Here is a 24,773-nt window from a genome sequence, read left to right as displayed (position 1 = left end):
CTACAAAAAAAAAAAAAAAAAAAAAAAACCCAGCCCTCCGCCTCCCCCCCAAAGCCCAAACACATACACCCCACCGACTCGTCTCTCACACTTTTCCTGGAAACAGCGTTCGCTGTGAAAGTGATGCACGAGAAATGGAAATTAGCCAATTTAATTTTCTCGAATTACTGTGTTTTAAAAGAAATATGTCACCAGACAGGGCGGGGGGGGGGGGGGGGGGGGGGGAGGGAAGTAAATAAAAATGGACCTAAGAATGTGGAAACCCCCATGCCCTGCACGTACGTATCCCATTTTCCTCCAAGTTCCCCACAACATCTTTGTTAATAGCTGAGTACTTTCACTTAAGGACGCTAAATTGAGATTCCTTCTTCATGGCTAAACTGTAGTGCTTTATAAACCATGTTCTCTGTGTGCTTTAATCCACTGGGATAGTAAAGAGGAAAAAGGCTTCAACTCTTTTCACGGGGAAAAAAAGACACAAGAGGAACATGAAAGCCCTTAATTTACCATGTGAACTCTTACTTTCCATCAAGTTAAAATAATTTTTAAAAGTTGGTCCCTGTCCCAGATTACACACATGCATAACAGGACAAGCCAACGCAGGGGGTTAATTGGGGGGGGGGGGGGGGGGGGGAGGGGAAAAAAAAAAAAAGAAGTGAAAGGAGCAGCATTGAACACTGCAAAAATCTTGGGCTGCTTTTTTTTGCAACTTTGATTTTAGATTGCTTTCTAACCATTTCTTAGTCAAGAGAACCGAGATTTCCAGGGACTTCTGTGGAAAACAGAATTAGGAGAAAAAAAAAACCAAGTCTAAAATTATAATTCTAAGCAATGAAGCGCTTACTTCTATGGGAACCAAGTAATCTAAAAACTTCTTTTTGAGAAGAAAACTGATGAACTTCTCCCACAGCTTGAGGTCTGAACAAATACATGGAGCCTTCAACGGAGCTAGATTACTTTTGCGCGGCCACATTACCAGAAAAGACCTCTTCTTTGGTGATACCGAAACTATCTGAAATGAGACACACTTGTATATCTCAAGAGGCAAGGCTCTGGGTTTGCACCGCCTCGGTTAAAAAATAAGTTTGGAAGCTACAAATATTTAAACCCCGTCCTCTAAGCTGGCTGTATCACAATCAAATGATTCCACGCAAGTTTAGAAATCTGGCATCTTGGGGGGGGGGGGGGGGGGGGCGCGGGAGGAAAAAAAAAACAACCAGATAACATTCACCGATGACTAGATCTCTTAAAAAATCTGTTAGAAAACTACAGCTGTAAAAGTAGGAAAGGATTTGCATAACCTACTGCTCTGTAGGTCTCCGCGCACCCAAAGGATTAGCCAAGCATTCATTACCATGAATATCTTGAATTACGTTACCGATTTATACGACAGAGTATAAAATACTGCACAAGAAGACTGGCTTTTTCCCTGCGAAATGAATCGACTTAACCACTGCTTGAAAGAGATCTACATACTAAGGGCTTTTTTACTCACCTCTCTTTACAGTCCCGTGAAAGTCAGTCACAGCAATTCGGTTGCTCTTAGGACTAGCTTTAATCTTGGAGGAGATCCTCTAGGAAAAAAAAAAAAAACAAACCCCCCAAAAACCCCCACAACCAACCCAAAAAAACCAAACCAAAACAAAAAGCCCACAAAAACAACCCGGGTCTGCTCTCCGGCTTCTGGAGGGTTTTAAGCAGGTTGCAACTCTGGCTAAAAGTAAGAGAGGGACTTTTCTCCATATTCCCCTCGTATTTGTAAACACAGCCCTGCTCTGCAGGGCTCGGCGCTATCGGAACACGCAGGAATGCCCACTGGCGTTTGTCAGCCCTCCACACTATCTTTCTTTATATGTGAGGGCTGATTTCCCGCAGACATCATTGTTATGATGGCTCATTTAATCAAACTGTTTAATTGCTCCGGTAATCACTATCATCATCACAGGTACTCAATCATTCATCATTTTGGAGGGGTTTATTGACCTCTGGAGCTCATTCCCTACGCCTATTAAAATCAGGCCAAATATCTACAACTACCCCTTGAGTAATTTTCTTAAAGTTTAGGAAAAAAAAAATACCCTTAAAGTTCTCGTCATCATCACAAAAAGCAAACCAAACCAAACTCTAACTGAAAAAAAAAATATATTTTTCTGCCGTGTTTTTTTCAAAGCCATCTATGTATAAGGCCACATTCACAACTGGGTACATAATCATTGATAAATCCCACTATTAACGGGATAGTCTGTTTTAGATTTTATGTGCAGGGGACCGTGAACGAGGGTGGGGGGTTGGGGAGGACAAAACTGCAGCAATCGATAGTTTGACCATCGCTCCTCCCCTAAACTTCAAGCATCCCCCATGATTGATGATCCCGGGTAGCTTTGGTAATTGACTGCTCTGAGGTAAGGCATGCTGCGGCTCCGGCGGAGCGATTGGGCGAGAGAAACACACCAAAATTAACGCGTGCGTGTGTGTGAGTGTATGTGTGAGTGTGTGTGTGAGTGTGTGCGTGTGCGCGCGCGAGTGCGCGCGCGTGTGTGCGCGCGCGTGGTGTGTGTTTGGAAAAGTTCATTTGGTGCTCAAGGGTGGGGGGTGCATCATCTCACTTAATTTGCTAAATAACCCCACTGTAATTAGCACTACCATTAGAAGGCATTACCGAGCTAATACTTCAGCATACATTCCACAAGCGCAACGTCGATATACGGCAAAGTCCAGCCACATACACACGTAAATACAGCGCTCACCGCCAGATCCGCTCGAAATGAACATGCAAACAAAAATCTACGTAACATCTGGATCTCTCCTACAAAAGGCTGAGCATGACTTTGTTTTTAAGCCCTTTTCAAAGCCCTGGCAGCCTAATCGCAAAACTAAAAGGGATTTCCCCCCTCTGCCCGCCCGCCTCTCCCCCAAGACATCCACAGCGTGCTTGATAGCAGCGATCACTTAATGAAGAGCGGTGCCAAACACGGCTCGAACGAGGCGTTCTCTTCATGCCCTGGAAAATTAATTTTTAGAAAAGCACAATGAATTGTCAGAGGAAAGAGACCACGCTTGCAGCGTAGGGCGCGGGCGGCCGGCGGAGCAGGCTGGCTTCCCGGGCAGGATCAACTTTGCGCGGCGCCCCTGCGCACCGCGGCTCTCCGTGCCCCCGGACTCGCGTACCCCGTTCGCGGCAGCAGCGATAGCCGGCGATTTAAACAAACAATTCAGCGCATCAATCAGCCGCTAAACGTCGCGGTTAATCGGAAGGTATTTTGTCGCTAAAATAACCTAGCGCAAACCAACCCGGGGCCGGGCTTCTACCGCACTTTTCTCCTCGCTCTCTGCAGTTTTCCCCTGCCTCTCCCCCCTCTCGCACACACGCACTCTCCCCGTCCTTCCTCCCCTGCCTCCCTCCCTCGCTCCCTCCCTCGCTCCCTCCCTCCCTCGCTCCCTCCCTCCCTCTCTCTCGCACGCTCGCTCGCTCCTTCCTACACGCGTTGCTTCGCTCGGGGCAGGGGCTGCTGCGCGGCTCCCCCCGCGCGGCGCCGCGGCCGCCCTGCCGGCGCGCTGCGCATCACCGGCGCTCTGCCGGCTGGGGCGCCCCGCCGCCCCGCGCCCCGCGCCCCTCGCCCCGCCGCCGCGCCCGCTCCCGCCGCCGCCGCTCCCCGCCGCCGCCGCCGCCGCCGCTCCCCGCCGCCGCCGCCGCCGCCGCCGCCGCGCTGCAGGACTGGCTATGGCCACCACTACTTCCGGGTTCCGTCACTTCATTCTCCCGCCGATCAGCGCTGCAAAACTGAGCCTCTTCTATAAGGCAGCCAGCAGCCAACCTGCCAACACTTACTGACACTCACTCATCTCAGAGAGCGAGGGAGAGAGGGAGACAAAATACCTGCCGGGAGGAGGAAAAAAAAAAAAAAAAAAAAGGGAGAGAGGGGGAAGTCCGGGCTTTGCAAACTATTCAATTTTTCTTCGCATCTTTCCCCACCCCCCTTCACAGTACTTAAAAAAAAAAAAATACAAAACAACCCTATAGCGATCCTAAAAGGCAAAACCCGAGCGCGGAGTTACTGGAAGAAGAAACCGGGGTTAAAAAGATTCCTCCTCTCTTCTTCATCATCATCAACCATCATTCATTCACTACCTTGACATTCCCTGGCTTTGATTGACAGCTGGAGTGGCAAAAAGCCATGAGACACGACAGTTTGGTTACATGTGGGTTGCTGACGGGCCGATCGTAACCTTCAGTTTGGGGGCTTGACAATTTTTTTTTTTTTTTTTTTTTTTTTTGCGTAGAGAAGGAAAAAAGGAAAAAGAGAGAGAGAAAAAGGAAAGAGAGAAAGAGAGAGAAAAAAGAAGAAAACACAGAAACTCATCGTGGTTCTTGACTGGTTTTTTTATATATTATTGTTGTTGTTATTGTTGTTGTTATTATTATTATTTACCCATATTGGAGGATAGGAGAAGTCTATAAGTGGGTTGCAAAAAAAAAAAAAAAAAAAAAAGGAATCTTCTTCACTCTAAATCACTTTCTTTGCTGGACTGGGATATTAAATATACGACACATCCAGGAGTTTATTGGAGCGCAGACTGATGGCGCAAAGGGTAGGTTTAAATCTCCAACACTTACCTATATATAAATCCTCTCTTAAGAGGGGCCTGTCCGATTTGCTCTCCTCTGTTGCTGATGATGATGGCGGCCACTATTAAAAAATAGCAGCAAAAATTATTCACTAGCTTTTTGTGTGTGCGCGTGAGTGTCTCTCTGTGTGTGTCTCTCTCTGCAATTGTTCCACGCTTTTTTCCTCTCTAGCTTTTCCCCCAGCAGCGCGATTTCCCTGCTCTCTGCCTGCTCAGTAGCACGGGTTTCACAGGGGAAAGCTTGCTGCTGCTGCTGCTGCTGCCGCCGTTGCTGCCGCTGTCTAGCAAAGACTAAGAAATACATATGTGTGTCTGTGTATATATATGTATACACATATAGCTGCTTTTTTTTTTTTTTTTTTTTTTTTTTGTCTCTGGCTTTGACAAGGACAAGGGGAATTGCTACTAAATAATGTTTCTGGTAACTTTCAGATTATTTCCCCCTTTATCTCTTCCCTCTCCCCCCCCCCCCCCCCAATGCACCCTACCTTTCCTCTCTTCTTCCCAGTGTTGATTTATTTATATAGTTGCTTTTGATTCTGCTTGTTTTGGGGTTTTTTGGGGGTTGGGTTTGGTTTGTTGGTTTTTTTTTTGTGTGTGTGTGTTCTTCCTTTCTAATGCAGAGTAACTCTAGTTTCTTTCCTCCGTTTCCTTCCTTTTCATCCCCGTTTCCTTGTTAGGGTTTCTCCTGCCCGTGCTGAAGAGGACCATCTCCCCCCGCACACACAGGCAGGCACACACACTTTCCCCCTTTACCTCTCCCCGCACCCCCACTCCTCCCTCAGCCTCTCCAGCCTCTGCTCCCGATCCCAGTTGATTTCATTTTGCACATTTTCTCTGTTGTGGCTGCTTCTGTTTTGTTTTGCTCTGTTTGTGTCTGTCCGGGTGCTTTACTCTCCTCTGACTTTTGTTGTTGTTGTTTGTTTGTTTTTTTATTCCTCTCTCTCTCTCTCTTCCCCTCTTTCTCTTTCTTTCTTCTCTTCCGGCCCGTTTTTTGACAGTACGATGAGCTGCCCCACTACGGCGGGATGGACGGAGTAGGGGTGCCGGCGTCCATGTACGGGGACCCCCACGCCCCCCGGCCGATCCCCCCGGTGCACCACCTCAACCATGGGCCGCCGCTCCACGCCGGACAGCACTACGGCGCCCACGCCCCGCACCCCAATGTCATGCCGGCCAGCATGGGCTCCGCTGTCAACGACGCCCTGAAGCGGGACAAGGATGCGATCTACGGGTAGGTGCCGCCGGGCCGCCCGGCGCCATGGCCCGGCTCCGCAGCGCCGGTGCCCGCGGAGCGGCGAGGGCAGGAGCGGGGCGGGCGGGCGGCGGGGGCTCCCGCGGGGCCGCGGCGGCGGGCGGCGGCAGCGGCGAGCCGAGCCCCGGAGCGGAGCGGGGCGGTGCGGGAGGGAACCCCGGCGGGAGGGCGGCGGCCCGGGAGCCCCCAGCCGCCCGCTCCGGAGGGAGACCCGCGCGGTGGCACTGCCAGTGCTGGCGGCTGCAGGGCGAGTGCCGTCCCAGCCTGACTCTTAGCTGGGGTGCCAGCGCCCGCGGGAAACGGGTCCTGGAAAAACAGACCTCTCGGGGAGAGAGGCTGGGCTGGGGGGAGCTGGTGGTGCCTTGCCTTTCTTTTCTCCTTTTCTATTTTTTCCTTTTCCTCCCCCCCCACCCCCACCCCTTTTTTTTTTTTTTCCTGCCCCCCCCCCCCCCCCCCCGTGGGTTTTTTGTCTTTCTCGGAAAGGCCCCAGTTAGGAGTTCAGGCAGGAGAGGCGGCTCTCATTGCTCTGGATTTTAGTTGGAGAAGTGTTGTTCTGGTGTTCTCCTTCATGCCATAATAACACTCTTCCAACACTGTAAATAAAGAGCTATTCACATCGCGGATGGTAGTAAGAATAAAAGGGATTCGGGTTTTGGAAGCAGCACTTCCCTGAGACAGAAGAAATAAATGCATTGGGGGCAATGAGTTGAGTTTTCTTTTTAAGAAAGGAAGAACATGAGAGAAAAGGAACACGTACCCAGCAGAACTCAAGGCTGTGCCAGGGCATAGCTTGGGGGGGGGGTGACACAGATTCCCTTCAGTGACTTTTAGAAAAAATACTACATGATCCTAAAAGGAGAGACAGTAACATCTATGACAGTGTGGGGCCTTGAGCAGGCACCAAAAGGGAGAAGAGGCAAATGCATGCTTACTACTTAGCACGCAGATAAAATATTTTTTTTCCTGACTACACCAACTATGGGAAAATATTTTGCGAAGTGCTCCCTCCCTCCACCCCCTCCCCAGCTCACTTATCTGGACAGCTGGTATTTTACTTGGGTGTGCTTCCTAAGCCAGGAAACTTCACCACATTTTTGTTAGCAGGCCCCTTGAAAAATAAAATTACGTATTAAGTAGTTTGCAGTTTGCCTAGCCGTGCTTCTCATTTTAGGTCATAGCTGGAGGGTAGGGATGGGATCTTCCAGGTTTCGCGTTATTTTAAGCTGTGGCGAAAAGTGAAGATTCCCAGCTGAGCTGCTGCCTGCGTGAGCGTGTTTGGTGCCTGATGTGTTTGGAGAGGAGGTCACTTTTGTCCTCATCTGTGGGGATCGCACGGGGGATGTGGCTCGGACATGGCAATTTCAAAAAGGGGGAAAAAACCCCAACCCCAAACCACACCGCCACCACCAAACCCAGCGTTTTTGTTTCAAAACGTTACGCTCCCTTGCTCTGCCCGAAGCAATACTGCGTGGCTGCAGAGCGTGGCTGTGGCTGTGTCCGTGTGTCCGTGTGTCCGTGCATTTTTTTAAAATAAATACTTGTTGACTAGAGCTCTTCTTTCCCCCTCTCCCCCACCCCCTCCCCTCTCTTTGTGTGCCACTGCCCGGTAGGCACCCGTTGTTCCCCCTCTTAGCTCTGGTCTTTGAGAAGTGTGAGCTGGCGACCTGCACGCCCCGGGAGCCCGGCGTGGCCGGCGGGGACGTCTGCTCCTCCGACTCCTTCAACGAGGACATCGCCGTCTTCGCCAAACAGGTCCGGCACCTCTCCCCCCGCCCCCAGCCCTTCCCAGCGCTCCCGCCACCTCCCCAGCTCCCCGACCAGCACGGCCGGCCGCTCTCAGGGGGCAGCCCCCCCCCCCCCCCGCAGCCCCCCCCCCCCGCGCCCCCTCTTCGGCCGTGCCGGGGGGGCGGGAGGGGGCGGCGTGGGTGCGCGTTGGCGGCCCGGCCGGCCCCGACCCTCCTCCGCCGGGAGCCCCTCCGCGCTGCCGGGCTGGGAGCCCCGGCCCGCGCCCGCCCGCACGAACGCGAGGGAGATGTGGCTGCGGCCGAGTTCGGGAGGCAGCGGGCGCGGGGAGAGGCCGGGGATCCGGGCGCCGGGCTGCTGCGGCGGGACGGGCGGCGGCGGAGCGGGCCCCTGCGCGCAGCGCAGGAGGTTCCGGTGTGCCCAGCCCGGTTCGGGCCTGGCCTGCACCGGCTGGTTTGGTCACAGGGGGGGCTTATTATTATTATTATTATTATTATTATTATTATTATTATTATTATTATTATTATTATTCCCTTCGAGTGGTTCGGTTACAGGGCTGAGGAGGGAAGCTGTAGTTCACGCCGCTATTCCTTTTCCCTGCAGGTCCGCGCTGAAAAACCACTTTTTTCTTCAAATCCAGAGTTGGACAATTTGGTAAGGCCTGCTGGCCCTTCTGCCCCGCTCCCCTCCCGCCCTCCCCGACCCCGACCCCACCGCCGGCTGCCGGCAAGCGCCCTCCGCCGCCCGGGCCGGCGGGGCGGGCCGCTGCCGGCCCAGGCTCCCTGGCTGCGCGGGCTGGGCAGGGGGAGCCGGGAGCTGGGAGCCACCGGCGAGAGGCTTCAAAGAGCTGCACTTTTAAAGTGAGCCAGGGCAGACCCGCCAGCCCCAGTGCATTGCAAAGCTGTGTTTGAAAGCCACGGGAAGCTAAAGTGAGGGAAATAACTGCTTAAGAAGAGAGAGCTGGAGATTTCTAACTAATTCTTTTGCTAATGTGAACGATTTCAATATTCAAAGTGCCTAAATCCGCTTGTAAAGATGCCAAATTATTCATCCCCATCCCCTCCCCTCTTCTCCTGCGGGTGAGGGGGTGGGTGGGAGCGTGTGTTTGACTCCTCTGCGGACCCTCAGGGGTGAGGGCCGGGGTGCTGAGAGGGAGCCAGGAGAGGGGGAAGAGGGTTTCTCCAAGATCGCGGTAATAAAGCACTAATCACCGCTCCTGTAATAAATATGATAAAAATCGAGCGCTTAGGTTAAAGTTGATCAAAATTGTTCAAGCATGACCAATGAGCTAAAATCCTGGGTAATGGCTACGCGCCTTGACAGTCCCTTTCTCCCCCTGGCCCGCTCGGGCTCGCAGCTCTGCGCAGCTCCCCTGCGCCTGTCTCCCACCTAACCCCTTACTCAAAACTTTCTTGCAGATGATTCAAGCAATACAAGTACTAAGGTTTCACCTTTTGGAATTAGAAAAGGTAAGAGGCTCAGAGGTGGGCGGGGGGCAAGCCGTTCCCTCCCTGGGCCCCTCTGCCCCCCCCCCCCCCCCCCCCGACTGTTTGGGCTGATTTGTAAACATGGCCAGAGGAGACAGGGGAAACACAGTGTGATACCGTAACCTGTGCCATCAGAACATATGACACTCGACAGCCATGCCCAGCCCAGCCCGGCTTTTTTTTTCTTTTCTTTTTTTTCCCCTGCCTAATTTCAATATTTAATATTATTAAACCCCTTTCATCCTTCTTACCCCTTCCCTCAGTAGAAGCTCTTTCCCTGGCTCGGAAATAACATGTTGAACAAAAAGAGAAATGAAAGCACTCCTGCCTGTCCTCAGCTCTGGCAGGCACATTAACCCCAAGCAAGCACTAGATGTTTGGGAGAGGCAGGGGGCCCCTGCGCGGCGTGGGGAGGGGGCTGTGCCCTGGGACGAGAGCGGCTCTTCCCACAGCCTCAGCGAGTAGCTTCGTTTTACCACTCCCGGCCACTTAGACCTTTTTTTAGCCCTGGTTTAAACTGATCCGGTCCCGAGTGACTAGTTGTACCTGTCTGGGCTGTGTATGCTCCAGCGATACCGCTTGGGTCCAGCTCCCAGCGTTCTGATGTTATCATCAAATCGGATTTTCCTCTGCACACCAGACTGAGCCCACTATCTATCTCTCTAACTTGTTGCTGCAGCAAGTCTCTAGAGAATAATATGTGCTGCAACAATTTCTCTATTGTTTCCTTGCCTTCAACTATTGTGCCCCTTAATTAGAGTTACTTGTGGAGAAGATCAGAGGGTTGTTCTTGCTACCAAAAAAAAAAAAGTTGCAATCCGATATTTTGCCATTATTGATACTATCATTGTTACTGTTTTCAGGTTCATGAATTGTGCGATAACTTCTGCCATCGGTACATTAGTTGTTTGAAAGGAAAAATGCCAATAGACCTCGTTATTGATGAAAGGGATGGCAGCTCCAAATCAGACCATGAAGAACTCTCAGGATCTTCCACAAATCTAGCCGATCATGTAAGTTCTGCTTTCTTTATGGCACTTCTTAAGACTTTAACCTGCTTAGAGGACCTGTCCCAGATTTCATTGTTTTGCTGCTGTTGTCTTCTAGTAGTATTATTACTACTTTAACCTCTTGCAAGCTAGGATCCTCCTTTCTTCCCTCTCGCTTTGTAAAGTTGTAAAAATGCAAAAGATTCCTTCTGATTCCATCTGTAAAGCAGCAAGTTTGCAATGGTTTGTAAAGTTTCCTGGTCTGGGCGCCTTGGAGGGGTAGCACACTGTCGTTTTTGGTGTGGGGATCGGTGCTTTCTCTTCCCCTTTGCTAACTCTGTAATCAATACAGCAGTGTAAGGAAACAGAGACAAGAAAGTTAGGGAGAAAGTTTGCTGATTTGCTCCCCCCTCCCCTCTCGTGGAGATGACAAGTGATGAGAATTATTGGCAATACTACATTGCATTAAAAAAAAGGGGTTAGCACATTAGAGTTTCCAATGCTTGTGCTTTATAGCAACTTATTGTCAGAATATGGACTTATTGCCAAACGCCTGAAGCATCTTCATAATAAAAGACAGTAACCTTGATGAAGCAATTATTAACAATGTATTACAGAAAGCTGGAGAGAATGATGATTGAGTAACCGTAGGTTAGCGGTTGATTTTAACACTTGAGGAGTTGGTGAATTAGTGTTATGTGTGTAGGACTGAACGTTGGTGTGCGTGGTAAGGAGAGTGCCTTTGTTTTTCCGGGTTTTGGAGCGGCTCTTGTGATCCTTCAAAAGATGTAGATGCGGGGAGACTTCGGGATGTGAAGGGAAAGATTGCAGCTGGTACCACAGAAAAGGGAAGGAATAGCTCTGGTTAAAAAGAGTGGGTGTGAACTCTAGTTTATTTATAGGAACGCATCCCTGGGGGGAAAAGGGGTTTACACAGTTTTAGATTCAATTGAACTCATAATCTAAATGATACAGTCTAATATTTTAGCGGTTGAAATATTAATTTAACACCCGGTGTGAAGTTAACCATGCTTTCTGCACAGGCGCCTGCCTTTATTTCCCAGTGTGTTAAGAAGAGTAGCTCTAAGCCCAGGGAGAATGAGCTTTCTAGGAGCTTTTGTTTCCTTTGAAAACATGTTGTTTGTATGTGTATTTGATAATTACATTAGACCTGGACTGAGGCTGAATTGGGAGATAAAATAATAATAAATTCTTCTAAATGCCCCCCTTCTGGCACTGCTTAGTTACAGAGCTCGGGAAATATTTTTGGACCCAAGCCTTAGCTTTCATTTTCTCATTTGTATTCGGTAAACATTGCAGGACAAGGTTTTTGCGATGTGTTACATTTTAAATCTATTATTTTGAGAGGAAAAAAAAATATGCATGCAGAGGTTCCTGAAAGTTTCTCTGCTTATCAGCTATCTCGCATGTAGATAATAAACTACATGAGGCATGATATTATTTCAAAAATATTTGGTTTATGGCATTTTACAACCCTAAATTCACGTGCATAACTATTCTGGGAGAGTATTAGAAAAGAAACTGAAATGAGTGTCAACCTGAAAGATAGAGGGTCATTGTGCATAATTCAGAGCAATAGAAAAAAAAAAAAAGTACATGTTTCTTCAGCACAGTTTCTTTACAAGAGTGTGTTTCAAGTGGAAGTGTAGAAATGGAGCATGCTTATGTTTATATTGAAGAGATTAGATAAACTAGCCTGTTTAGGGTTCTGGCAGATGGCGAATGCTCAAGCCAATTTGCAGTGCTCCATTATAATATTTAAATTCACACACAATGATAGGACAGGGGTAGAGGGGGTTAGCATTTTGATAATTTGATAACTATTATCTTCCATAAGAAGAATCTCCTCTTGCTTTTGTGGCCCAAAAAATGAACTCAAATAAATATGACAACCCATTTATCTTGCACCCATTAGGGTTTACCACTTCATTGGGTATTATAATTTAAAGCCTTTTATTTCCTGGAGATTTGAGCTATAACATTTTTACTTTAGCCCCCTGCTATTTGTTTTGAAAGGAAGCAATAATTTGTGCAACCAGAACACCAACTGGGAAATGAAGAGTTGTATCACATAGTTACATTTTATTCATGCGTTTTGGGAAATGTGTCTCCTTATTGGATTTTTTTTTATATATTATCTTGTTTTCCCAACAAAACTTTAACACTTTTTTATAGCTTAGTCGAATTACTCTGTGTGTACACATTTATATTTGCACTGTACAAGGTTCCAGCAGGAAGAAATCCTCTTCTATTCATAAAGAAGAAAAAGCTTTAAAAAATGGCTAATATAAACATGCGAGACTATAAAAAAATGAGCTATCATTTGGTAGCATCTACCTGAAAACGTAGCAGTTCAAGCATGCAAATTTGTCCAATTTGACTCTCCAGGTTTATTTTTTCATTTGCTTTGATATGCATATTTAATATATAGCCTCAGGCTAGATCTCATTTGGTGAAAGTTGGTGCAGGGGTGATGATGAGCCACTTCAGAAGGACAGAGACAGCATGTTGTTTCCTCTGTTTTATGTATTGGCCCACTATTCTGATCCACGGGTCTTCCCCTCGTGGTTTTATTTGCACATGAAATACTAGGAGCATTTCAACTGATTGGCTATGAATAATGATAGCCAAAAAGAAGTGCAGGATAATTTGTTGTGTGCCAAGGTTTCTCTTGTGGAGGTGACAGTTTGTGACAGCTGTTTGACACCCCAAAAATCCATACACCTCTATTCTTATTAGGTGGTATAAAACTACACTGTGTGTGTTTAATGTGAGCGCGAGGGGTGGTTAGCGGTGACAGTGGCAGTGCTGAACTAGGAACTAAGGCAGCTCGTAGCTTGATTCCTTTGCTAGACCCGAAAACAGGCATAAGGGAAAGTAACAGAAGGGATTGTAGGTTTGGCTAATTTACCATAAGACTTTAAATGGGGTGCTCAGATAGTGCATCCTTCCCTTTCCAAAATCTACTGCTCTCCTATTTATATACCTTAACTGGAAACCAAAACCAAAATCAACAAAGGAATGAACTCTTCAGAGATATACCTGTGCTGGAAAAAGGAGACAGCTGTAAGTGGTTGTGCTCTATGCGTTTGGTAATAAATGTGTTTATCGAATTTTATTTTAGTGTGCTATTAACTGTTATGTAATACAGTAAGTGTAAAGGGTCCAGGGACTTGGTACATCAAATAGTGCAGCGCTGGCCACAAGAAGCTGAAACTTTTGTTATTACTCTACTGTGTTTAGTAAATATAACAGCCCATAATTAGTGTTTGAATTTTTAACACCCTCATATTTTTTTATTGCTCTAAGGTATTAGCTGTAGATGGAAAGAAGGTAATTACGGCTATGCCCTGGCTGAACCAGATCAGCTGGGGGTGGGGGGCGAAGAAAGGAGGAAAGAAACCTTTCCAGCTGCAGTTCAAATTGAGTTTCCCAGCACAGACAATTTATTATTGTTCAATATAAACATTGTGGAGCATTGTGGGCCCTATCCTGCATTCTGTGTTCAGTCGAAAATATCTATGGAGATTGCCAACAAATCCTTCTCCCTCCCCCCTTCAAGCTATTCAAATCTGGAAAACCTACTGCTTGTAAAATTTGGACATTTTTAAACTTTTTCAAGCATATGATAAAATTTTTGCACTTTAATTACATTTCTTACGTACCTGGCTTCACCTGGTGCCACACAATTTTTCCTTTAGCACAAACCTACTTTGAAGCCTAGTAATTCTCCCATAGAAATTTATGGCTGTCCTTCCACTGGCTGTCACGGGAGCAGGATCAAGGCCTCAGTCTTTTTGATACTTGTTTATATGTTCTAGTCAATTTGCAGCTCAGAGGTAATAATATACAGATCATCATTTATAAAATACAATTAAAAATGGATGGAAAGATACATACATCTCTTTTTTATAAAAGGACTGTTGACAGATTAGAAATCCGATGCCTCAGCTGTAGAAGAGAAATATTAGTCTGAGTATTAAACCTTTCAGCTCTCCAGTGAGAGGATACTTTCATTCTGTACTTTTGGACATCCAGACATTTTACATTTCTTTAATATTTCTGCTTGAAGAATGGTCTGTGAAAATTCTTGTCATCTTGCAGATGAGAAAGAAATAAAAATAGGGTAATACAGATCTGTTCCAGTTATATAATTAAATCTTTAGGTAAGATTTCACCAAGTAATGAGGAAGTAATTGGGGCCTGATGCTGCGGTCTCCAGGTATGCCACACTTTGACAGACTTCAGTGGGAGTTTTGAGTATGCCAGAAATGCAGGATCAGACCCCAGAGGTGCCCTGCCTGTTTGTAGTGTGTCAGAAGGGGAAATAAGTAGCTAACTGCAATAATAATAAGGCAACTTTTTCTCTTTAATTACCAAATTTCTTGGTATGTGGCTGACTACTTAGGGTGTTACGTAGGCCCTGTGTTTTCTGAAGGGGCAAGGAACATCAGGAACTTTTCGAGACTGTAGAGCACATTGTGTATTTTCTCTTTTTGGTGGGTAAGGTACTCTGCTGTCTAAGGTAATCTACAGCTCAAATCTGAGTGTTTGAATTTTAAACTGGGCTCTCTCAAACTGAACCAACAATGTATTTCGCTACCTATTTGACACCGGTGTTCCCTCTTTAGTTTGAGTTGTCTATCAGTCTAGCTGAAGTGTAGCCACACAGAATGACATAGAAGGACAATTAAAAAAACCACAACCCCTTGATTTTTCAGGTTTTAGTTCCTTGCTGACAGGTGGATAACACGTCTGATTTCAACCTTAATTGGAAAATACAAAGCACGCAGCTTTTCAGAACGTTGCCACGTTCTAGAAGCATCAAAAATCCTGACTGACTCTTTCCTCAAATCCAAAATCAAGGGACAAGAATTAAAGTTGTACATACATATATACATACTCACTCAAATATCTGGAATGCCACAATGCCTGTGTTTTGTTTAAATTGTGTAATTCTGATACAAAAAAGTTATCGTACTAAATATGCATCTGTAAGAAAATAAACCTTAGCAATATCAGGAGAGGTCTTTTTTAGAAAACACACATATGTCAAATTGGAGTTTTTCATGGCTCATTTACTCATTGAATGTTTCTTTACACAGTAAGTTTATTATTACTGCACTCCACAACAGTCTCTAAGATACCATCCTGAACCTTATACGTACAAAACTTAGACAGACACAGATGCACACACAGAAACACATGTGTATGTATGTGCATAGGTTTCTATGTCTGGCATCTTTTTATATATGGTGGTACCTAGACACAGATTTTTGTGGTATCAATCACATCAGTCGTTCCACTGTTTTCACAGGTGTTACTTGTAAGAACAAGGTGAGCAGGGTTTGGCTTATGTTTGGGAGGGGGTGGGGGGTGGGAAATGCCATCTGTATCAGTAGTTCAGTTTAGTTTTGTGTTTGCAAAATTAATTTACCAGAGCAACCTCCAGACCTTTGAGTCCAATCATCTTCACAGAGAATGAGCTCTATAGCCATTGTAGTTTCTTTTATGGAAGTAAGTTGTGTTTTATTTGATCCTGCAAGATCAATGATTTTGTCCATTTCCATGTGATAGAGGTAAGGGCCTGATCCTGTCACAGTTCTATACTTAAAACTTCAGTTAATGTCTGTGAGCCAAATCCTGCTCAGCTTGCTCACATGGGTATCAGCTGGCCTGATTGATTTTACTTCCCAGTTATAAATAAGAAGCAAATTCCTTATGGTTAATTGAGTCTTTAATATCACCATAAAAAGCAGTGTGAGATCAGAATCAGCCCTAGCGGGACTATATACACTCACAAAAAATTAGCCAGACTGCCCAGTGAAAATTCTAGGCATACAAAGTAAGAACTGCAATTTAACAGAAGGTTATCCTATATCAAATTTATCTGTTACAACATCTCTGTTCAAGAAATCCTTGTTAAAACAGTTAAAGACTCTTACAGTTTCCACCAGATTTGCAGCATCAAGAAAAGAGTCACGCATCAGATTTGCTTTGTATACCAGGAGACTCTTGTCCTTTCTGTTGCTCTTTGCTAGATTTAGCAAAATTCAATGGTGGTGCTAAATCAATTTTTTTTTAACTTTCAAGGGAAAAAACACTGGCAAAATTGTGTTTTCTAGGGAAGGCTGTGTGTGTAAATGAGAAACAGTGGATAGCAGCAGAGTGATCTCCTGTGGCCCTGCTAGTACAAGCTTTCCCCATATTGTCTCCTGCTTTTATATTAATTACAACTTGCATTATCAGCTGCGAGTCTGTAGCCCAGCAAATAGAAAATACTGCCCCTGGAGACCTAGCTTCTTGTATCTATTTTCCATCTCCTTCTATTGTGCTCTACTCAGTATTCACTGCTTTTCTCCTGGTAACACTGCTCTTTAACACAATTAGGTAAGAGCAAGAGGAGCACCATATTTGACTCCCAATTATTAAAACTACTGGGGATACATGTGTGCTGTTTACCTTCTATGATATCTGGCATTAGTTTAGGTCATATGTGTGTGAAAATTTTATAGTATGCACATGTACACACACCAGGCAATTGCATTTTTGGCAGACATCATCCATACTCTTCGTTTCTGCAAAGTGTATTGCTAAACTTGCAAGGAGATATGAGAAGCCATGCTAACAGTTTGTGTATTTTATCTAAAGCTATCTGGTTTTCTGCTTGTTTTGTTTCTTTTTGTTTTTTTACAGAGTGACAGCCTAACAAAAATATCATTGAAATTAATAGAAAAATGACAATTAATGTTAGCAGGCTTTAGACCAGGATCTCTTCAGGTATCTAAACTACACCAATAAAGTGTTTCCAGTGAAGTACACTTAAGGTGTGTCATTTGGTCCTGTTTTTTTTTTGTGAAGACATACATAAAGTAACTACTTACGATTAGGCATTTGGCCAAGAAGTTTTTCTTGAGGGATGCAAAGTTGGAAACAGACTAGGGGAGAAAAAGAGAAGTTCACTGACACGTACAATGATCTTAGTCCAAAGCAAAAGAATGCTGCCTTTTTATGAGGCTGTAAACTCCACCCTTAAGAGTTATTTGTCATTTTTTATAATATTAAAGCCTAGCTGTTTCCCTCCCTTTCAAATTCTTCCAACATTCTACTGTCGCATCTTGTAAATATCCCATCTTACTATTTCTGTCCTTCAACAAAATTCTGTCGAATTGCTTCCTCAAGAAAACTGTGTCACAAGAAATACATTGAATTCCCAATCAATACAGTCTATTTTTTTAAAACGGGATCTACAAACTGGGGTCAAGACCAACTCAGCCTGATAGAGACAGAAAATGTTTTCAGCTGTGGGACGTCTTATTCACTGATCCTTTCCAAATCATTATGGTTTTGAAACAGGCTGGTCTAGCTTTTGTAATACTGTATGATAGGTTTTGGATGACATTTGCCTTAAAACATAGCTGAGGTGTTACCAGTTAATTATTGTAATTTTCCTATGTGTGATAAGAAGATCCAACAGCAGCCAGCTTGAGAGCCTGCAGTGCATAAAATTAACATAACTCACTGTGTTCCCTGAAAAGTTTAGCCTAGGTGAACATGTTGCAATTATTACATTTTCTAAAAGAAGGTTCCAGCCTGATGTTGTTGGAGGGCTAAACTCATGCTATGCTATTGTTTCTTTCCTTTTTCATGTATTTCTTCTAGCTCTTTATCTGATTACCATCCGGCAAACAGCTGACGCTGAGAGGCTGCAGAGGGCTGAAGAGCTCCTGTCTGCTGTTTGCCTTCAGCTTGAAGCTATTTGAGTGGCTTCCTAACTCAGAGATAAAAAGAGCAGCTCATAGGCACAACTATGTTTTAATCCAGGCTGTAAAGAAACTTGCTCCATTTTTGCATTTTATTTCCATCTGAACTTTTTGCTAACCTTATTTTCAACTTTTCTGTGGTTTTTTTTTTTTTAATAACATCTGGGCTGCTTGAACTTTCAAGGCTTCACATCTTTCTTTGTGTGCTTCTTTCCACCTGACTCTGTGAGATGATGGTAAAATATTTTTTTTGATGAAATTTTGGGGGTTTACAGTATTAATAGTGATTTCTAAGACTTAATTAATACAACAACCTCAGTGAATATAAAATACTACTGTTTGTTGAGTTTTTTTTCCTGTCGCAGTTCTGTGTGAGGAAAAGTAGATCAGTTTTCTAGGTTTTGGAAGGGGTGGTGGGTTTATGCTGTAAGTGCTGTCACGCTGTCTGTTGCGCTGACAGGTTAGGCGAATTTCAGCTCCTGGCCCATCTTCTGATTTTACTCCCATCTTCCTGACATGGAACTGTGTATATAAGTACACATGTGTGTGTCTGTGTAAGCTGAAGGGGATTTGGATTCTTCTTACCCTTTGGTCACCTAGGGCTTTACTGGGAGCCTGTTGGAGTCATGGGGTCTTCCCTTTGTCTCTGCTGTGATCTGGGTTGGGCCCATTAGATTTATGTTGCTGGGTATTGTAGCAAGCCGTTATTTGGCAGTTCTATTTTGTATTGCTATAGAGCATGTGGTACTAATCAGTGCTAGGAGATTACTTTGAGATGTTTCAATATATATTTTGGGACCTGATTCCAATCACACTTACACTGAATTTTACAATGGGTAAATCAGTTGATTTTGTTGAACTTATTCCTACTACACATTGGGGTAGATGAGGTCAGAATCAGTCCTACTCAAATAATTTATCCAAACTTGTCACTTGCTGCTTTCAGGATCTCCTCGTGCTTTAATAGTCCAGTGTTATTTTGCAATGCAGATTTAAAACACAGTCAAACCTAAGAAGGAATAACTTTCTCTTTTTTAGAGGGCATTTTTTGTTTGTTTCGTTGTTGAATTATTATAATGCGCTTGATTTAAGTTGTCACATACAGGTGACAAGTAATGCAGGTCCAGCCCCTGGTCTGATCTGTTTCATGTGTTCTTGCTCTCCTTTTCTGCCAGAGGAAATTCCATCTCTTGCCTGCCTTCATGTGGTGCTGATAAAGCTCTTCCTGTACAGTAGAATTCCTGTTTTCCTTTAAGCAACAGCAGGGTATTGGGAATGATCAGGAAAGGGGAGGAGGATAGGAGGAGAATACACTCAGCAAAGTAGCACTAAACTGTAGCATTAAGTTTTCCTCACTTATCGTTTTAAATAGCAGCCTCTTGCTTCGGGAAAACCGATACTCAATAAATTAGAAAGTGTGCATGAATTATGTGACTAAAGTACAGTAGTTGAAGTCTTATTTAGCCAAGTTTTGCAAACTTCATATGTCTGTCTTCCGTGTTCCCTTTTGTCATGTTTTATGCATAGTAATGTAGAAAGAATTACATAAAAAAAACCACTATACATGTTATTTTATATAATCACCTGGTAGTTATTCTTGACAAAACTTGTAAGCGAACTGTTAGAGCAATACCTCTAGAAAATCTTCTGAAATGTGTCATATCAAGGTGGTGGTGGGGGGCGAGGAACCATCTTTCCTGGTATATAATGTCTTTCAAAGAAAGCTTGCTTTTCCCCTTGCAACTTTGCATTTGCTTAAAGTTTTTCCAGCATTCAAATGGATGAGAGAAAGGGTAGGGTGTGAGGACATGCTCCTCTCCCATGCGTGTTCTCTTCTACTTCTCAAAACAGTTTCCCTCCTCTTCCTCTCCCCTGCCACCTCTAGTCAGTCTGGGAAAAAAAAACCATGTGGGGAGATAGTTTGCATATCAGCTATTACGTTCCTAATGCGAACACCTAGTGACATAAACTGTGCAGGTTGATGCTGTCCTTATGGCCCCCCTGTATAGCTCACTGAGAAACTTAAATTATTTTTTTTTCTCCCCTGAAATATTATTCTGCAGTATTATTCAAACAATTAAATCCAGACAACTCTCTAGAAAGTTTAAAAAGGGGAAAAAAATCTGTCCTTTATTTTACCAAGTAAATCTTTGTACCTCCTCTGCTTGTCTTTGCTGATGAATTATTACACTGTGCAAACAGTATCAATGTTTGGCACATTTCAAAAATGCTAATGTGTATACTTTTCCCCCCCCTCCTCCCCTCTTCTCCCGGTTTTCTTTCTGTTCTTCATTTGCTATTGGAATGGGAACTGTGGAAAAAATTCCTTGGCACTCTGACACCAGAATCCTTCATCTTGGAGAGACCACGATGATGCAACTTCAACGCACTCGGCAGGCACACCGGGGCCCTCCAGTGGGGGCCATGCTTCCCAGAGCGGAGACAACAGCAGCGAGCAAGGTAAAAGGTCAAACTTTTTCCCTCCGCAAAGTAGGCATGACTAAAATAACTCCAGCTTTTTTTATTATATCAGTACATCTGCCTTAGAGTAAACATGGAGTGGCAGACTTGCAGTATAATCAGCTGTAACTTAGGGAGATGGTATTTCCTTTTTCTAACCCACTTAGCTGCATTTTATTATTATTTCAAAGTGAAATATCTAATCTTCAAACAAGCTTTGTAATAACAATTGATTAGTTCTGCCAATTCCTTTACAAATTTGGTTATCTACAGTTTATTTTTGTGTGGTGTAAGTAAATATAATGACAGGCATACTCTCCAGCTGTGATGCAGTTGTTTGAGCTGGATTGTAGACAGAGAATTTAACCTGTAGTTATAGTTGGGGAAGAGAGTCCTTTCTGGAGTTACGAAGCTTCTAAATTATATGAAGTAGAAGAAAAAAACCAGAAAAATGTTTCTTGCAATGTTTGCTTGTACGGACTTGTTTCTGCTTCTGAAAATCTAAATTTGGGATGGTAAATAGAGATAGACGTACCTGAACTGCAAAACCTTTGCTGGATCTACAGTGAAGCCTTCTCAAGGGTTCAGGAGGTTTGGTTATTATTTCAGGGTTTTTTTTGTTTTACTTCCTACTGCATTGCACCTTGTGTGTGGTCATCTGTATCCATGCTGAGTGAGTGTCAAAGGCTGTCATTCTGATATGATGGTGTTTTACACTTGCTCATTAGAAGTATAAGTGACTCCAGAAGGTATAAGAATCAAGCCTCCAGTGCTAAGAATTGGGTGAAGATGGTACTGTCATTCTTGAATTTTGACTCAGAATAAATTTAAGATCAAAGTTTAAGGTGGGCTTCCGTTCTCATTTTTCTTTGTAAACTGGGTAAGCCTCCGCTAGTGAGTGAGACCTTACCATTATCACATCTTATGCTTCCTCCATCTCATGCTTCTGCAGCATTTTGCCACTGTTTCCCCTGCCTGGGGGTTACACAGAGCCAGCTGACAGGTCTGCCATCCAACTAGCCATGCGGGATTCCAGCACTGGAGAGGGGAGCAGCCTTTGGGGCTACAGCTGCCGTGACTAGCCTTGTGCTGCAGGCTGCTTGCCACCATGGTATTTGCCACGCTTAGGTGGTGGAGCAGAGACAGGAAATCATGTCTCTCACGTGGCCCACTACTTGGCACGGAGCTAGATCCCCTCGTCTGTCTCACGATCTGGTGTCGTACCCGTTGCAATTCTAGGAACTTGCAAAGTTTGTTTCTAGTAGAGTGGTTTGGGTTTGTCTCCTATTTGTATGAATTGTTTATACATTTGTAATCTTATTGCTGATAGAAAGCAGCCATGGCACAGGGTGTGATCCAACTCCAACATGAGTCACACGGGGTTTTTTTTCCTGTGTGGTTGGATTGGAGCTGTAGGAGGCCCAGCATGAACTATTACAGCTTCAGCAGCTAATGAAAGGGAGAGCTTGACTGCTACGCAGCAAATTGGTGTTATGTCTATTAGCTGGCCATGGACTTTACTGATGATCAAATGTTTACATTGTGTATTGTGGCTAAGATGCTTGGCATAGCACATGATAACTTGTGTACTTAAAAATGATTCTTCTGAATCATCTGCCACAGTGTTTTCATTCCACCCCTAGGTAAGAAATTTTCTCACACCTGTATCTTCACTCTGTCCCAGCAGCCCCTTAGAAATTAAAATTGTTTCTTCACCAAGCCATGCTTGATATAAAGAAATCCCCTGTATCGACATCCAGGGATCTTCCATTTCACTAGTCTCCGATCCCTGGTCACATGACTCAGGTTGCTCAAGAAATATTGCTAAGTATAAGAAAAAGTAGGTGATGATAACTATACCGACTTCCTGTTGGAGACTGAGGTTTCTGGTAATATATATGATTTAAACAAACCTGTTACGCTGATTTCTGCAGAAGGGGAACGACTGCTGAAGGACCAAATCAGCCACAAGTGCTGCCCAGTCGAGCAGGATGAAACATCGCTAGTGTGCTTCCCTTTGTGCTCAGCTGGGCCTTTCAAAGGGAAGCAGTTGTCCAGTGGCAAATCAGCATTCCACTCAGCTGCTGGCAGCTGAAAGATGTATGATCCTACAGCACCAGCAAAATTCCCATTGGAGACAGCTTTGGATTGCTCTCCCCCTCTCAACCCTGGGAAAGACTAAAGAGAGGGAGGCCTCTATTGAATTTTCCTTACCCTTCCTTGAGAGAGACAGAGTTTACTTTATGACTTGTGAACTGGCAGTGAGTCAGTCCCAGGCAATGCCAAGATGGGTAGATGCCCTCTTGAGCTGTTCTGGTCCAGTTACCTATTTGGGTCAACTTGGCTTCCCTGCAGTTTTGTCAAGACCTTTCACAAATGCTTTTTCAATTATTCCACCTGCCCCAAAGGTTTCCTTGGGAATGGGAGCTCATTAGAGAGTCTTGGGTGACTTTAGCAACTTATGGTGTTCTGCACTGATGCCTGGTGGCAGCAGAGATTGATTCAAACTAAAGTCTGACTTTTCTGGCTCTTGGGAACACTGTTTCAAGGGGTCTCTGCTTTTGCCTTAAGTCTATGATATGCAGCTTGTGATTTTTTTTTTTTTTTTTTTTTTTTTTTTTCAGGGTGGGGGAGCGGGAGGCAGATGAAAAGGAATTGGGGGAGTGATAACCTTATTTTTGCAGACTTTCTCTGCATGAGATAGATGTATTTATTACGCAGTAGAATCCATCCATAATTCTTAAAGTTAGAACCAAACAAAGGTGTAGTTGTTTTCTCTGTTTATGGAGGACAGTCTGCACGACAGTGCATGACTGCCCTTTGGCATCCAAAGGGTTAAGTTAGTCAATCTGTAGTATTATTAGAAACATGCTGGCATTGAAAGAGTTAAAGAAAGGGCCTTCAGGCAGTAAATGTTGAAAGATTATCCTAATTTTATTAGTGGTGAGTGTCTATGTTGTTCTTAACATGTCACCTCACTTGTTCAACAGAAAACTAAGCTATGCAACATATTGATCATCTAGCAAACTAAAGTACTAGTGACCTGTAATCTACCAAGCATTTATTGACTTTATCCCAGTTCAGATCCGCAAATGCAGATCAATGCCATGTAATACTATTTCAGAATTTAGTAATTATATAGGTGGTCTGATCAACTTTCCCCCTGCCCTGGAAAGAGTTAAATATATCCAATAATAAAAATAAAACACACTAAACATCTTACAAAGGAGAAAAAGAAGAAGCTGATTTAATGGTCTAATGAGGCCATCTTCCAGAGACTTGTTTTGTGTAGGGCTTGCTTTGACCTTTCGCTTTGCTCAGGAGCCCAACGCTTCATTTTTCACATTCTTGCAATTACGTTAACGCTTCAAGCATTTCTGACTCCAAGTCAGCTAGCAACACCAGGCATAACTCAACACTGTGAGTTTTTCTCCTCTCTGTAGATTCATTAACAGGTCACCGGGGTCCCAACTGAAATTTAAAACTGACTGGTTCTGTTGGGTTAGCTGAGTTATAGCAAGGGAGATGGCAGGAAAGGGGCTGAAAGAAGGGGAGGGGGGAGAGAAGACCCTGGAGTTTTTGCCAGGGAATATATGTGTAAAAACCCTAAGTGGAAGATTAAAAGGTGTGTGTAGCTTTATCATCCACCCTTTTATTTGGAGGGGAAAAAAACACCTCTGAAAGTCTTCTGGGGTATTGTATTATGTTTTCCTTATTCTTTGTGAAACAAAGTGAAAACGGCCACTGCCTTTACACACAAGGCTAAATGACATCTAGAATTCAGCACCAGTTTGTACCACAGTGATGGATATGGTGCTTCCAGACTTTTAATTCCTATTTAATCTCTTTATGGGATATTTCAAATAATGAATATGGCAGATTATGCATGAAAAGTGGGAAATAAATCTTTTTAAGGTTTAAAAACATGTGGTCTACAGGAAAGCACCAGGGAATAGTTTCGGTTTCATATTTTATGATACCAGGATTGTATACCTGATTTGTCATATTCTTAGTTCAGTTGCTCAACAGGCCTGATCCAGCCAAGTCAGATGGAGGCTGTGTTTCTTCAGGACCTTTCAGGAAGTTCAGCATCTTCTTAGGATTAGGCCTGGGGTGATAAACTTGACCGTAAGTGAGAAGCCAGAGACAAGCAACTTCTAGGTTACACAGCAGGAAAAATACAAATGGGCATTACATCCACTTTGCTTTACCCATGTGAGTAGTTCATTGCTGTGTGGTTTTTTTGGTTTGGTGGTTTTTTATGATGGAGCTGCTTGTGCTGAATGAAGAAGATCTACCCCTTTATAAATAACATCTGAGGCTACTCTCTAGGGCAATATCTTAAAGTAGTTTTGAAACATTTTTGTGACAGCTTGATGTTTGTCCCACAAATTTGTCCTCGATAGCTTTCTGTGGCAAAGACTCATCA

General features: G+C 44.3%; 1 protein-coding gene and 1 long non-coding RNA gene across 9 annotated transcripts in view; one reads left to right on the top strand and one right to left on the bottom strand.

Moving 5' to 3' along the window:
• Positions 1–4,743, bottom strand: part of LOC308066872 — a 151,057-nt gene extending 146,314 nt beyond the window's left edge. The window contains exons 1-2 of the long non-coding RNA XR_013929349.1: positions 4,616–4,743; positions 845–3,877 (exon numbers count right to left, since the gene is read on the bottom strand). This is a non-coding gene — a long non-coding RNA (uncharacterized lncRNA). The remainder of the gene's footprint in view (positions 1–844; positions 3,878–4,615) is intronic.
• The window catches only part of MEIS2 (Meis homeobox 2), a 174,645-nt gene continuing 153,742 nt past the window's right edge, over positions 3,871–24,773 (top strand). For 5 of the 8 annotated variants that reach the window (XM_080394742.1, XM_080394740.1, XM_080394746.1 and 2 more), the window contains exons 1-7: positions 3,871–4,590; positions 5,628–5,860; positions 7,492–7,633; positions 8,228–8,278; positions 9,043–9,093; positions 9,975–10,124; positions 20,230–20,344. In XM_080394742.1, coding sequence (XP_080250868.1) covers positions 4,579–4,590; positions 5,628–5,860; positions 7,492–7,633; positions 8,228–8,278; positions 9,043–9,093; positions 9,975–10,124; positions 20,230–20,344 — 754 coding nt within the window. In that variant the 5' untranslated portion in view covers positions 3,871–4,578. Of the gene's footprint in view, positions 4,591–4,684; positions 4,739–5,014; positions 5,048–5,102; positions 5,356–5,627; positions 5,861–7,491; positions 7,634–8,227; positions 8,279–9,042; positions 9,094–9,974; positions 10,125–20,229; positions 20,345–24,773 lie in introns of those variants that run through there. The other 3 variants (XM_080394743.1, XM_080394741.1, XM_080394744.1) reach the window with 3 other exon arrangements.

This window comes from Falco punctatus (assembly GCF_963210335.1).
Source record: "Falco punctatus genome assembly, chromosome: 7".
Taxonomy (NCBI): domain Eukaryota; kingdom Metazoa; phylum Chordata; class Aves; order Falconiformes; family Falconidae; genus Falco; species Falco punctatus.
This window is presented reverse-complemented; position numbering and strand designations above follow the sequence as displayed.